At 35.7% G+C, this 13,473-nt stretch overlaps 1 protein-coding gene across 1 annotated transcript in view; it reads right to left on the bottom strand.

Annotated features, from left to right (window-relative positions):
- The window catches only part of USH2A (usherin), a 969,245-nt gene that overhangs the window by 718,897 nt on the left and 236,875 nt on the right, over positions 1-13,473 (bottom strand). The window contains exon 15 of the mRNA XM_055419911.2: positions 4,003-4,161. Coding sequence (XP_055275886.2) covers positions 4,003-4,161 — 159 coding nt within the window. The remainder of the gene's footprint in view (positions 1-4,002; positions 4,162-13,473) is intronic.

Genomic DNA, 13,473 nt, shown 5'->3' with positions numbered 1-13,473 from the left:
CACTTATAAGATACTTAGACATATTCTAAAAAGATTAAATACTCTTTTGAGTCAATTCTAGTTCAATATTTAATACACTACGTTGTAACTTTGGTTTATTTATCTATGTCTCTTTTCAATAATGTAAACTATTCTATCCAGCCCTGTATTTCTAGTGGTTGATACTATTGCTGGTATGCAGTAAGCAAAGAACAAAATATAATTGAATGAACAAGTCTTCATATATATATATGAACTATTTTTTTTCTAGAAAGTAGTATTTAAAAGCCTTATAATAAAAACCCTTGATTTTCATCTTCTGTTCTGTTTTCAGCCTTATCCCCTGCTTATATTTTCTGGGTTTGTTTGGCTGGTTGGTTGGTTGGTTGATTGATTTCTCTCAGGGGTAACTGAACTCTCTTTCCACTTATTACACTGATCCCTTGATATAGTGTGGAATAATAAATGATAAAGACATTAAAGGTAGAATTGAAATCCTAGAGTTCACTAATATACAGTGTTGTCTAAAACTCTAGATCTAAACTATGTTAATGCCCCTAGTGATGTAAGCAATCGTCGCATGCAGAAATAATCTTCCTCTAGTTTCCCTGTGGAAACATTTCCCTAGAATAACAATTAAGGACTATTTGCCCCACTCATGGTATCCCGAAGGAAGAAAGATTTAATTGATTGTAAATTGGGGAGGGAAAAAAAAGCAAAGCATACTCAATCAATTCATTGATTTTTTTTTTTTTCTTTTCTAATCTGTCTTCCTGTAGGATAGAAATTATACTCTCCAGTCTGGCTTCTCTTAGTAATGAAGAAGACTTTTATTTTTTATTTCCATCTTATAGATGGAATTCTTGTGTCTAGTTCACCTTTAGTTTCAAACTCAAGTAGGAAAAAATTATTTAATAACCGCCACGTATAACTTCAGTACAATCAAAAGCATGCAATGCCCTATGAGAGCTGTTCTCTTCACCCCTGAATGCTAAGTTGCTTCAGTCATGTCTGACTCTTTGCAATCCTATGGACTGTAGCCCACCAGGCTCCTCTGTCCATGGGATTCTCCAGGCAAGAATACTGGAGTGGGTTGCCATGCCCTCCTCCAGGGGATTTTCCTGACCCAGGGAACAAACCCATGTCTCTTACATGTCCTGCATTGGCAGGCAGGTTCTTTACCACTAGCACCACCTGGGAAGCCCTCCCTTCACCACTATGGCACATAAAATACCAGTGGGCAACCCTGATTGATACTGCAGGGGAGATAAATAATATTAAAAGTGCTGATTATGTACAATTCCCAATGTACTAACTTTACCCCTACATATTTCTCTTCTACCCTTGAAAACTAATGAGGATGCAAAAACCAGTGAAATGTTACTTAGGGATATCACTGACTATACCTTAACTTCCTTTAAAAAAAAGTTATTTATAAACTTTAAAAAGATTCCATCTTTATTAGCGGGTATTATTAAGAACAAATAATTTCCAAGTTCTAAACATGAAAATATCAGTGTGTTATGATCTTAGGGTGGCAACTACCACTCTGGAGAATCCCACAGTGCATCAGGCCAGCTAGGAAAAGTTTTATTCTAACAAGGAATTCTATAATAGTCTCAACCAAGTGGTCAAACTTGCTTGGAAGACGACACTATTAATTTTCTTTGAAAAGTTCAGTGATTCTCCACCTATAATTCCAAATGCCTTTATTTAACCCAAAGATTTGCATTCATCCGACTGAATATAAGTACTGTTTCCTCTTCATATTACATGTGCTATCCACACTGGAAATAGAGTAATAAACATGAGGCTATTATTAGAATGATACAATGTTCTGACAACATTAACCAATTGTTCTTACTGTTCAAATGCCATCAGGCAGATAATTTTCACATCATTAATTATAGTCATTGTCAAGAAATGCCAGAAGCAGCATTTTTTAATGAAAGATAAAGATTTAAGAAATAATACCTTGTTTAATGGGATTATATAAATGTCTGATTAGTCAATAAGCACACTTATGTAAAAAAAAACAACTGTTATTTCGACTCTATCTTAGTGCAATCATGTAAAAGAGCCAGAGTGTGGTATTCACGTGCAGTGTTCTATAAAATATTGATATATGGAAAACAGAGTGATCCTAATTCACAACTGTAGAATTAATCCAACCACTGGTACTATCATCTTCTAAATCACTATCAATATTAGTATAATCCTCTCTTCTCCTATCACAAAAGCTTAAGTTTCAGGACACCTGGATCATGCTGATATTTGGAAGAAAATAACATCCTAGTAGCAGGTTTTTAGGATGCTTTGCCAACATGGCAGATGTAGACAGATGTTCATTTCCGTTTGCAATCTGCATCGTGAAGTTCAGAATTTCCATTAACTTCAAAGAAGACTTGGAATGCTGAAGCTACATTTAGAGATAACACAAAGTTCTGGGTGTAATAATGTAAGTCATACCAAACTGGGTGCAAAGTGTGACCTACTGCAATATATATAAAATAAAAATGCTATTGCTTTTGCTATGCAAAAGTTGCAAGGCCAATCTATATGTCAAAACAAGGTAGCTTACTAATCATTTTGAGGAAGATTATGGAACTTCAGTGTTTCTATATACTTTTCTAACTAATTATGCATGTTAAACAAGAATTTGGAAAATTGGGTCTTATATAAAGAGAATGAAATAGAAACCTGAATTGGAATAAATGTTTCAGTATTACTTAAAACTAGTTTCCTAAAATAGCTTGTAGCTAAACATAATGGAAGTAAACATCAGAGAAGACAGAGTTAGAAGAATGTAAAAATTTCTAAGTCTTCAATCTGCTTTTAGGGAAATAGTATCTAAAATATCTGAGTATAATTTTTTAAAGATAATGGGTCTCTATAATTTAATTTCCATAAGATTCTTTAAAATTCATACAAGTTACAGGTGCGAAGATAATCTTCATGGTTTGTTCATATCCTTCCCCTCTCAATTTCATTTCAGAGTTGCTGGGTGCTACCTCTGTGAAAATGGCAATGTATGCATAAATTTAAGCTATTGGCTTTCATGTTAACACTCTCTTTTCCCTTTTAGAGACGTTCACATTTCAACCTGATAATTTAAAATTTGAAACGCTTATCAAAGAAATATTTGATAAATTTTCTATAATCCTTACACATCAGTTTGTTGTATTTTATGTTTTTAATTAAATGTATATAATTTATAGGTTATTTTTGATATCTTTTTGGTTATCAACAGATCACAATATGTTACTCTGGAAAACATGCCTTTGCCTCTAGATTGAAGGGTATAATTGATGTTGATTTTACTACTGAATTAACCTATTGGGCTGGCTAAAAGGTTCATACAGTTTTTTCTATAAGATCTTAACCCAATACCTTAAACAATATGTCATGGACATTTTCTATTCACTGATAAGTAAACTAAGACAGCATTTTATAGGTAACCATATTCTACAATTTACTTAATAATGTACCAGATTATATCATGCCATGTACCATAATTTATTGAAAGTTTTCAGAGTGTCTGACTTTTTCCAATATTTTGCTACTAAAAATAGTGGAGCTTTGGAAGTATTTTGTGATTTGCTGCCCACTTATGATTTCATCTGAAATAAATTTCCTAAAGTAGGTTTGCTGAGTCAAATGGTTTGCAAAAGAGTAAAGATTCTTATATATTTTAACAAGTTGTCCCACATGAAAAGTCATACCAGTGAACTCACACAGATAGCCCAGCAGTTTATGTAAGTTCTAGCTTCTCCATATCCTCATTAATGCTGTAAAGGGTACTTTTTTTCATCTTTGAGGCTGTGATAAGCATTCATGACTTATCAAATAATAAGCATCTCATTTTCACTGTCTTTCTTTGACTGCTAGTGAGATCTGTGATTCTCTCTCTGCTTGAAACACTCCATGCTAAACAACAGCATTTCTCCTCAATGTCAAGGAACTTAACTAATGTATCAATTCTCAGAATATTTTATCTTTCCAACACCAAAACTTGAAACTCACTGTATGGGTATTGATCTTCAACTGTGTAGATTTCAAAATCATCCCTGAATAAACTGTAAGTAAGCTGGTGGGCATTTGGAGAATCAGGTGGACTCCAGGAAAGATTGATAGCAGAAGAACTTTGAACTTGTCCTCTGGGTGGAGGTTGCTGGGACGGAGCTAAATTACAATGAAGAAAGCATGTATCAGCAAAGGCAATCAATAACGACACAAGTAAACTGAAGTAAGATACCCAGCAAAGAGGTCTTTCTGATTCAAGATTACTTTATCAAGAAGACATGTGGTTTACCAAGACATTAATAAACAAAGGGCATACATCATGTGTTCTCTAAAACAAAGCTTTTTATCTATAAATATAAAACACATTTGTAGGTCAACACAGCTGACATAAATATGGTTGGGGAAAAACCACAAAAGTTTACATTAAGCACTTACTTTTATTGAAGTATCGTTGACGTATTCATTTCAGATGTATAACACAGTGATTTGATGCTTGTTCAGATTATGTACCATATAGAGTTATTATAGTATTATTAACTATATCCCCTGTGTTGTACATTACATCCCTGTGACTTATTTTGTAATAAGAAGTTTGTACTTCTTAATCCCCTTCATCTAATTCACCCATTCCCTTACCCTTATCCCCACCCTACTCCTTGGGCAACCACTAGTTTATTCTGTGTCTGTTAGTCTGTACCTGCTTTATTTGTTCATTTTTAAAGATTCCATATATAAATGGAAACATACAGTATTTATCTTACTCTTCTTTCTTTGAATTTTTTTGAGAAATCATCCAAAGATGCATATTTATTTTCTACTTAATTTAAACGTTGACATAAATTATGATGAAACTTGAAATTTAAGTCATATAATTTTTAGACTTTTAAGAAGGCAATGGCAAGTCACTCCAGTACTCTTGCCTAGAAAATCCCTTGAACGGAGGATCCTGGTAGGCTACAGTCCATGGGGTCGCTACAAGTCAGACATGACTGAGCGACTTCACTTTCACTTTTCACTTTCACACATTGGAGAAGGAAATGGCAACCCACTCCAGTGTTCTTGCCTGGAGAATCCCAGGGACGGGGGAGCCTGGTGGGCTGCCGTCTATGGGGTCACACAGAGTTTGACACGACTGAAGTGACTTAGCAGCAGCAAGAGAAAGCTTTCCATTCCATGAAGCACAATGTCCCATCTAGCTCCACAGAGCACAGTGTGAAAGAATAAAAGTTAGTGATACAAGTAGCTATGGATGCTAAGGATGTTAGTCTAAACATTAACAAGAAACAATTTAAATGTACTACATGAACACACAAAGTACCTGTTAGAGGTGCCATGACTGCTTTTAACACCTGTTAAAAAAGCTGGGATTGTAACATAGAAAATAGCTTATGGTTACCAAAGGGGAAAGCAGGGGGCAGTGGGGCATTAAGGGATAAATTACAAGTTCGGGATTAAAAGATACATACTACTATATATAAAACAGATAACAAGGACCTATTGCTTAGCACAGGGAACTATATTCAGTATCTTGTAATAATCTATAATGGGAAAAATCTGAAAAATAATAAACACCCACACATATATATAACTGAATCATTTTGTTGTACACCTGAAACTAACACACCATTATAACAACTATACTTCAATTTTAAAATGCTGTGATTGTTAGAGATTATATGACTGATTCCATCAGGAATGTAACAGCATTCATCTCATGATTTTAGTGATATCTTTATAGTACATAAATATATTTTATGAACACTTTGTTTCTTATCACTGTGTATTTTTTCTTTGTCTCTATATTTTGAAGAGTAAGTCTACATTTTTCTCCAGAATATATAAAGGTGAAGGAGGAAAACAATATCTAGCTATATTTCAAGGGCAGTCAACCACCAGTTTATTTATCCCTTTCTGGTTTAAGATACATAACCTTTCATCCATTCAGTTCAGTTCAGTTCAGTCACCCAGTCGTGTCCGACTCTTTGCGACCCCGTGAATCACAGAATGCCAGGCCTCCCTGTCCATCACCAACTCCCAGAGTTCACTCAAACTCATATGCATCGAGTTGGCGATGCCATCCAGCCATCTCATTCTCTGTCATCCCCTTCTCCTCCTGCCCCCAATCCCTCCCAGCATCAGAGTCTTTTCCAGTGAGTCAACTCTTCGCATGAGGTGGCCAAAGTATTGCAGTTTCAGCTTCAGCATCAGTCCTTCCAATGAACACCCAGGACCGATCTCCTTTAGAATGTACTGGTTGGATCTCCTTGCAGTACAAGGGACTCTCAAGAGTCTTCTCCAACACCACAGTTCAAAAGCATCAATTCTTCAGCGATCAGCTTTCTTCACAGTCCAACTCTCACATCCATACATGACCACTGGAAAAACCATAGCCTTGACTAGACAGACCTTTGTTGGCAAAGTAATGTCTCTACTTTTTAATATGCTGTCTAGGTTGGCCATTCAAGGCCCTCTCAATTTCCCCAGGAATCAAGGCAGCACTTAATATTGGGTCTTAGTTTTAGTCCTAACACATTTTGCTCTTAATTTTCTTTTTAGTGCTGTATAGATTGTTTACTGTAATCTTTAATAATTTAGAAAGCAAAAATTAGAATTCTTTATTAATTCTGCTTTTATTTACCCTAAAGGTTTTCAGAGGTTTTTGATATGATATTCAATGATCATGGGCTTCTCTGGTAGTTCAGACAGTAAAGAATCTGCCTGTGGATGCAGGAAACCAGGGTTTGATCCCAGGGTCAAGAAGATCCCCTGGAGAAGGGAATGGCAACCCACTCCAGTATTCTTGACTGGAGCATTCCATGGACAGAGGAGCCTGGCAGGCTGCAGTCCGTCAAAGAGTGGGACATGACTGAGTGACCAACACTTGCACTTCTTTCAATGACCATAGTCCATATAGAACTATATATTTTGCTCCTTGTTGTGGAAAATAAATTTTCCCCCACTGGTTCCCACTATTTCTTAATTTTAGGGAAGCATAATCTAATCAGATTTTCTCATTAAAGAAGAGGACAAAGGCACAGGTTGCTGTTAGTTTATTTTGAAAACCATTACTTTTTCTGTTGAAAAAAACAAAATCATGAATCGAATAATTTTCAATATTTGTATATGAAATATCTACAGTCACTAGGTGATAGTCAATGTTTCAGAAGACAAGAGTGCACTCACATGATTTAATAAAGATCTAAAACTATTTTCAAAAGGGTGGACAGAGGGTAAAGAAATTAAAAGACATGGAGCAGTACTCTGGGAAGTAATAGCAAAGCTCTTTTACTCTTTATGTCATGGGCCAAGACCAACTTCAGGTTCAGTGATTCACTAGAAGCTCATTCACTCATCATTAGTCCTACCCTTGGGTAAGATTTATTGCAGAGGAAGGATACAGAGTACAATCAACATAGGGTAAAGGCACATGGGGGGAGTCTGGGGGAAGCCAAGCTCAAGCTTCCTATCACACAGGATGTGTTTAATTCTCCCAGCAAGACATGAACACATACATGAAATGGTGCCAACCAGGGAAGTTGATTAGAAACTCAGTGCCCAGGGTTCATACCCTTCATGATAGGCAGCCTCTATCTCCTACATACCATAATTTCAGACTCCCAGAAGGAAAGCAGGTGTTATGCAAAAACCATGTCATTCATGCAAAATTTAAGGGACAGTGAGCCACTCGACAATTCTGAGGATGGTGGGAAATGTTAAAAAAAATCCAAGTTCCCAGATGGCCGTCAAATGCCAACTTTGTAAGCAAATCTTTCTGAAGATAAGCATTCAAGCCTGCTATGTCAGCTTTTCCTCCACTTATACCTAGCTCAAAGGGGCACAGCCGTCAAGGACACAGAGGGATGTGAGAAGAGCATCATTTGACCACTCACTGAAGGGCAGCACCAGCTTAAGGCCACTACACTGAATCAGTGGGCTGCTGCTGCTGCTGCTGCTAAGTCACTTCAGTCGTGTCCGACTCCGTGTGACCCCATAGACGGCAGCCCACCAGGCTCCCCCGTCCCTGGGATTCTCCAGGCAAGAACACTGGAGTGGGTTGCCATTTCCTTCTCCAATGTGTGAAAGTGAAAAGTGAAAGTGAAGTCGCTCAGTCCTGTCCGACCCCTAGCGATCCCACAGACTGCAGCCTACCAGGCTCCTCCATCCATGGGATTTTCCAGGCAACAGTACTGGAGTGGCTTGCCATTGCCCTCTCCGGAATCAGTGGGCTAGGGATTAAGTATTCTGACTTCCATTTCTCCCAGTCCTCTTCCTGATGATTGGAAGGTTCCTACTTGTAGCTGAAGCCAATTGGAAATCATGGAGCAAGGGAACCTGCTACAGTGGATGATACCAAATCTTGGGGGGCCGAGTACAGTTAGAAGGATAGAGTAGCAATGTTAAGTCATCCTACACACCAGGCAAAGACGCTCAAAGAGCTATTACTAATTCATTGGTACTCATACACTCCACTTTAAAGCCATGCTATAGATGAATAAAACATTTTAAGAAAGTATATCAAGACCACTGAATTTGAAATGTGTAAAATTCCATATCTTATACGTAGGTTCCCTAAAGACGTCTCCAGACCTATAGTAGATAATATTGATGTCATATTTTTTAGGAAAAATATTTAACCTTGATACATTCTCATTCTTCCTCTTTTATCTTTTTTTGGGGGGAGGGGTTCATTGTTATGTTGGGCTTCCCTGATAGCTCAGCTGGTAAAGAATCTGCCTGCAACCCAGGATTCCTGGGTTGGGAAGATTCCCTGGAGAAGGGAACATCTACTCATTCCAGTATTCTGGCCTGGAGAATTCCATGGACTGTAAAGAGTTGGACATGACTAAGCGACTTTCACTACCACTTTTCACGTTGTTATGTTAAAATTCCAACTGTCTGTATGTCGATTTAGATATGAGTATTAACAATCTCAAAGAGACACACGGAAAGAGAATTATTTCCAAATAGCACCTTATATTTTTTAATTCAAAGACCTGCCATATTTTAATACAGTCACTTTGGTTGGTTTGATACTGACAGCACATCTGAACTTTCAGTGAATTTAATTTTGTGCTCCAAATCCAATTTTTCTTGGTATAACTTCAAAAACTCATGAACTGTCTCATCTACAGTACTCTCAGAGAGACTGGTAATCCATGGCAACATAATATTTTTAAGAGAATATTAGTGATTACATCTAAAACTCTGCATGCTCCCAGGAACACAAAAGATTTCAGAGTTAGAGCAATCAAAACTGACCTTCATACTATTTTATAAGATAGCAAAACACTGTCTTATTGTTTTGTGGGATGACTGAAACAGAGATATTTCAGTCCCATGTCAAAGATGTAGAAAATGATTTGCATTGCATGAAAATTTTCTTGGCAATATACACAATCACACACATACATACACACTTAGGCTCTTTCAAATATTTAAATTTGATTACTTTCTATGACCATCTCTAACAACAGTCTTGTCTGACTTCACAGTATAAATGAATAGTGCTTGTCTGACATTTAAATGAGAATTTTCAAAGACCTGAGGTTTAGATATTTAGATACCACTCTAAGAAGAATTATTTGGAAATCCTGGGCATGAGATGACTTAAACCCACTTTTATGTGCTGAAAGTAGGATTCTAAGAAAACAGTCATACACTCATTAATCAAAATAGCAAAGAATGTTATTTGTATATAGACTCTCTTTTAAGGAAGGAAAGTATAATATTGTGACTACAACTATCAGTTAGGGACTATATTCCAGCTTTGGGACTTTTTTAACTGTATGATTATAGCCAAATTTTAGTCGGATGCTCTGTACCTTTCCTCATTTATAATAAGAACATAATAATGTCTACCTGTGAGGGCCAAAGCAACTATTATAAATATGTTCTAAAAATTAAAGGAAAATATGATATTTACGTTTCAATAAAAAGGGAATTTCAATAGAGAAACAGAATCCATAAAAACACCAAAACCCAGATGAACAACTGAACTATAACTGAAATGGAAAGTTCTCTAAAGAGGGCTCAATGGCAGATTTGAAATAAAAGAAGAAAAAAATCAGAAGAAAAAAAACTTCCATGGTCCTCCAGTGGGTAAGACTCCATGCTTCCAATGCAGAGGGCCCGGGTTTGATTCTTGGTCAGGGAACTAAATCCCATATGCCACAACTGGTAGCTTTCATGTCACAACTAATGATCCCATGTGCTGCAAAAGAGACTGAAGATCCTACATGCTGCAACTAATACCCAGCACAACAAATAAATATTAACACAAGAATCAATAAACTTGATATAAAGCAACAAACAGAACTTAAAGATACACAAATATGACTTATCCAATCCAAATAACAAAGGAAAAAAATGAACAAACATGAAAAGAGCCTCAGAGACCTGAGAGAAAATGTCAGATACACCATGGGCCAACATATGTGCAATAGGAATGAACCACAAAAAAGAGAAAAGATACAGAAAGGAGAAAAAAGATTTGAAGAAATATTGGCTCAAACTTTTCAAATTCCATGTAAAACACTTATCTCCAGTTCCAAAAAGAATAATGAATCCAAGCAGGATACACACAAAGTGATTCAGACCTAAACACAATCAAACTTGAGAAAGACAAAGACGAAATCTTGAAAAGCAGCAAGAGAAAAATGATTCATATACAAACAAAGGAAAATACAACTAAAGGCTTACAGAAACAATGGATGCCAGAATGCAGTAAAATGACATATTTAAAGTCCTAAAAAAAAAAAGTTGGGACCAAGAATTCTCTATCTAGAAAAAAACTACTCTTCAAAAATAAGATAAAATATTCTCCAGTATTTTTAAAAAAACTGAGAAAATTCATTGTTAGCAATTTATCCCTACAAAACCTAGAAATACTGGATACAGATTGAAAATAATAAAGCAATCCATCAAGCTAAAAGGAAATGATAGAGTATACTGAATCATGTGAAGGTAGAAAAAAACACAAGAAGTGGCAAATATGTGGGTAAATTATGTGGATAAATATTGAAGTTGATCCTGATTTCAAGACTAAAGCTACAGTAATCAAAGCAACACGACATAAAGAGAGACAAAAGGATAAATGGACTAGGAGAGAAAACTTAGTATGATCAATTGACTTTCTTATGTGGTAATATATAAATAACAAAATTTACCATTTTAGCCATTTTTAGAGTATGTTTTAGAGGCATTAAGTACGTTTAGAATGTTGTGTAACATTCTGCTATTCATTTCTAAAACTTTTTAATTATCCTAAACAGAAACTCTGTACCCACTAAACAACTTTTCATTCCCCTCCCACAGCCTCTTTTAATGACTACTTTACTTTCGATGTGTATATCATGTATGTGCTCAGTCATGTCCGACTCTTTGTAGTCTCCTGGACTGTAGCCTGCCAGGCTCCTCTATCCATAGGATTTTCCGAGCAAGAATACTGGAGTGGGTTGCCATGTCTTCCTCCAGGGGATCTTCCCAACCCAGGGAAGAGCTTCCCACCACATCTCTGGTGTCTCCTGCATTGACAGATGGGTTTTTTTTTTTTTTACCAGTAGCGCCACCTGGGAAGCCCTGTGTATGTGTATGAATTTGCGTATTCTAGGTAACTCATATAAATGCAATTATGTAATACATTTTTTTCATGTCTGACTTACTCTGCTTAGCATAACGTTTTCAAAGTTTAACCATCTTGTGCATGCTCAGTCACTAAGTTGTGTTTGACTCTTTGTGACCCCATGGACTGTAGAGCCCACCAAGCTCCTCTGTCCCTGGGAACCATATTATAATGTATATTAGCATTTCATTCATTTTTATGGATGAATAATATTCAATTGTGGGTATATATCATATTCTTCTTATATACTTGTCTTTTCATGGACACAGGTTTTTTCTGCCTTTTGATTATTGTGACTATTGTTACATGAACACTGGTATACAAATATCTACTTAAGTTACTGCTTTTAATTCTTAGGAGTATTTACCTAAGGGGAGAAATTGCTAGATTATCTAGTAATTCTGTGTTTAACATTTTAGGAAGCATCAGACTATTTTCCACAATGACTGTACCATTTTACAGACACACCAGCAATGCATAACTGTACCAATTTCTCTGTAGCCTTGCCAAACTTGTTATTTTACATATTTTGAGATGGGGCATCTAAATGAGTATAAAGTGGTATCTCATTGTGGCTTTGGTTTGCTTTCCCTAATAAGCAATGATACTGAGTATCTTTTCAAGTGTTTATTGGCTACATGTATATTTTCTTTCAAAAATGCCTATTCAAATCCTTTGTCCTTTTTTAAATTAAATTCTTTGGTTTTAGTTGTTGAGCGGTAGTTCTTTATATATTCTAGATACTAATCCCCTATCAGATATTTATTTATATTATTTTCTCCCATTTTGTGAGTTGTCTTTTCACTCTCTTAATAGTGTATTTTGATGCCAAAATTTTGAATTTTGAAGAATTCAGATTTATCTTTTTCCTTTTTTTTCTCTATGACTTTTGTGTCATATCAAGGAAAACCTTACCAAATCTAAAGTGCTTTTATCTTATGTTTTTCATACGGCTTTGGCTCTTAAGTTTAGGTCTTTGATATACTATTAGTTACTTTTTATATGTGGTGAAAGGTAAGTGCTCAGTTTCAATCTTGCATGTGAATAAGTTTCCCCAACATTATTTATTCAAGACTGTCCTTTACTCATTAAATCAACTGATCAGTATATAAGGGTTTATCTGTGGGTCCACTAATCTGTTTCATTGGTCTATATGTTTACATTTATGCCATTACATTATTTTGATTATTGTAGATTTCTCATTATTTTTGAAATCAGGAACCATAAGTCCTCCAACATGAAAAGGTATTCTAATTGTCTTCTTTCCCAAGATTGTTTTAGCCTTGAAATTTCATTTGAATTTAAGATGGGTCTTCCTATTGTTGCCAAAAAAAAATGCCATTGGGATTTTGATAGGAATTCAATTGACTCTGTAGACTGCTGGTGGCATTGACATCTTAACAATATGAAGTCTCCCAATCCACAATAGGGAATGTCTTTCAATAATTTATGCCTTGTTTAATTTTTTAGGAATGTTTTATAGTTTTCAAGTGTTCAAGTCTTTCTTCTTCTTAAATTTATCACTAAGAAATGTATTCATTGTGATGCCATTGTAAATAGAATTGCTTTCTTACTTTCCTTTTCTTTTGTTCATTGCTAGAAACAGAACTGATTTTAGGTATTGATCTTGTACCATGAATTTGCTGAATTTGTTTATTAGCTCTAGCAGCTCACTTGTGAATTCTTTGGGATTTTCTCTATATAGGATCATGTCATCTGCAAAGAAAGATAGCTTTACTTCTTTCAAATTTGCATTTCTTTTTATTTCTTTTCCTTGTCTAATTGTTCTGGCTAGAACTTCTAGTATAATGTTGAATAACAGCCACAAAAATGGGCATCCTTGTAATATG

This window comes from Moschus berezovskii, chromosome 17 (genome assembly GCF_049115385.1).
Source record: "Moschus berezovskii isolate FMDL1 chromosome 17, NW_MosBer_1.0, whole genome shotgun sequence".
NCBI lineage: Eukaryota > Metazoa > Chordata > Mammalia > Artiodactyla > Moschidae > Moschus > Moschus berezovskii.
This window is presented reverse-complemented; position numbering and strand designations above follow the sequence as displayed.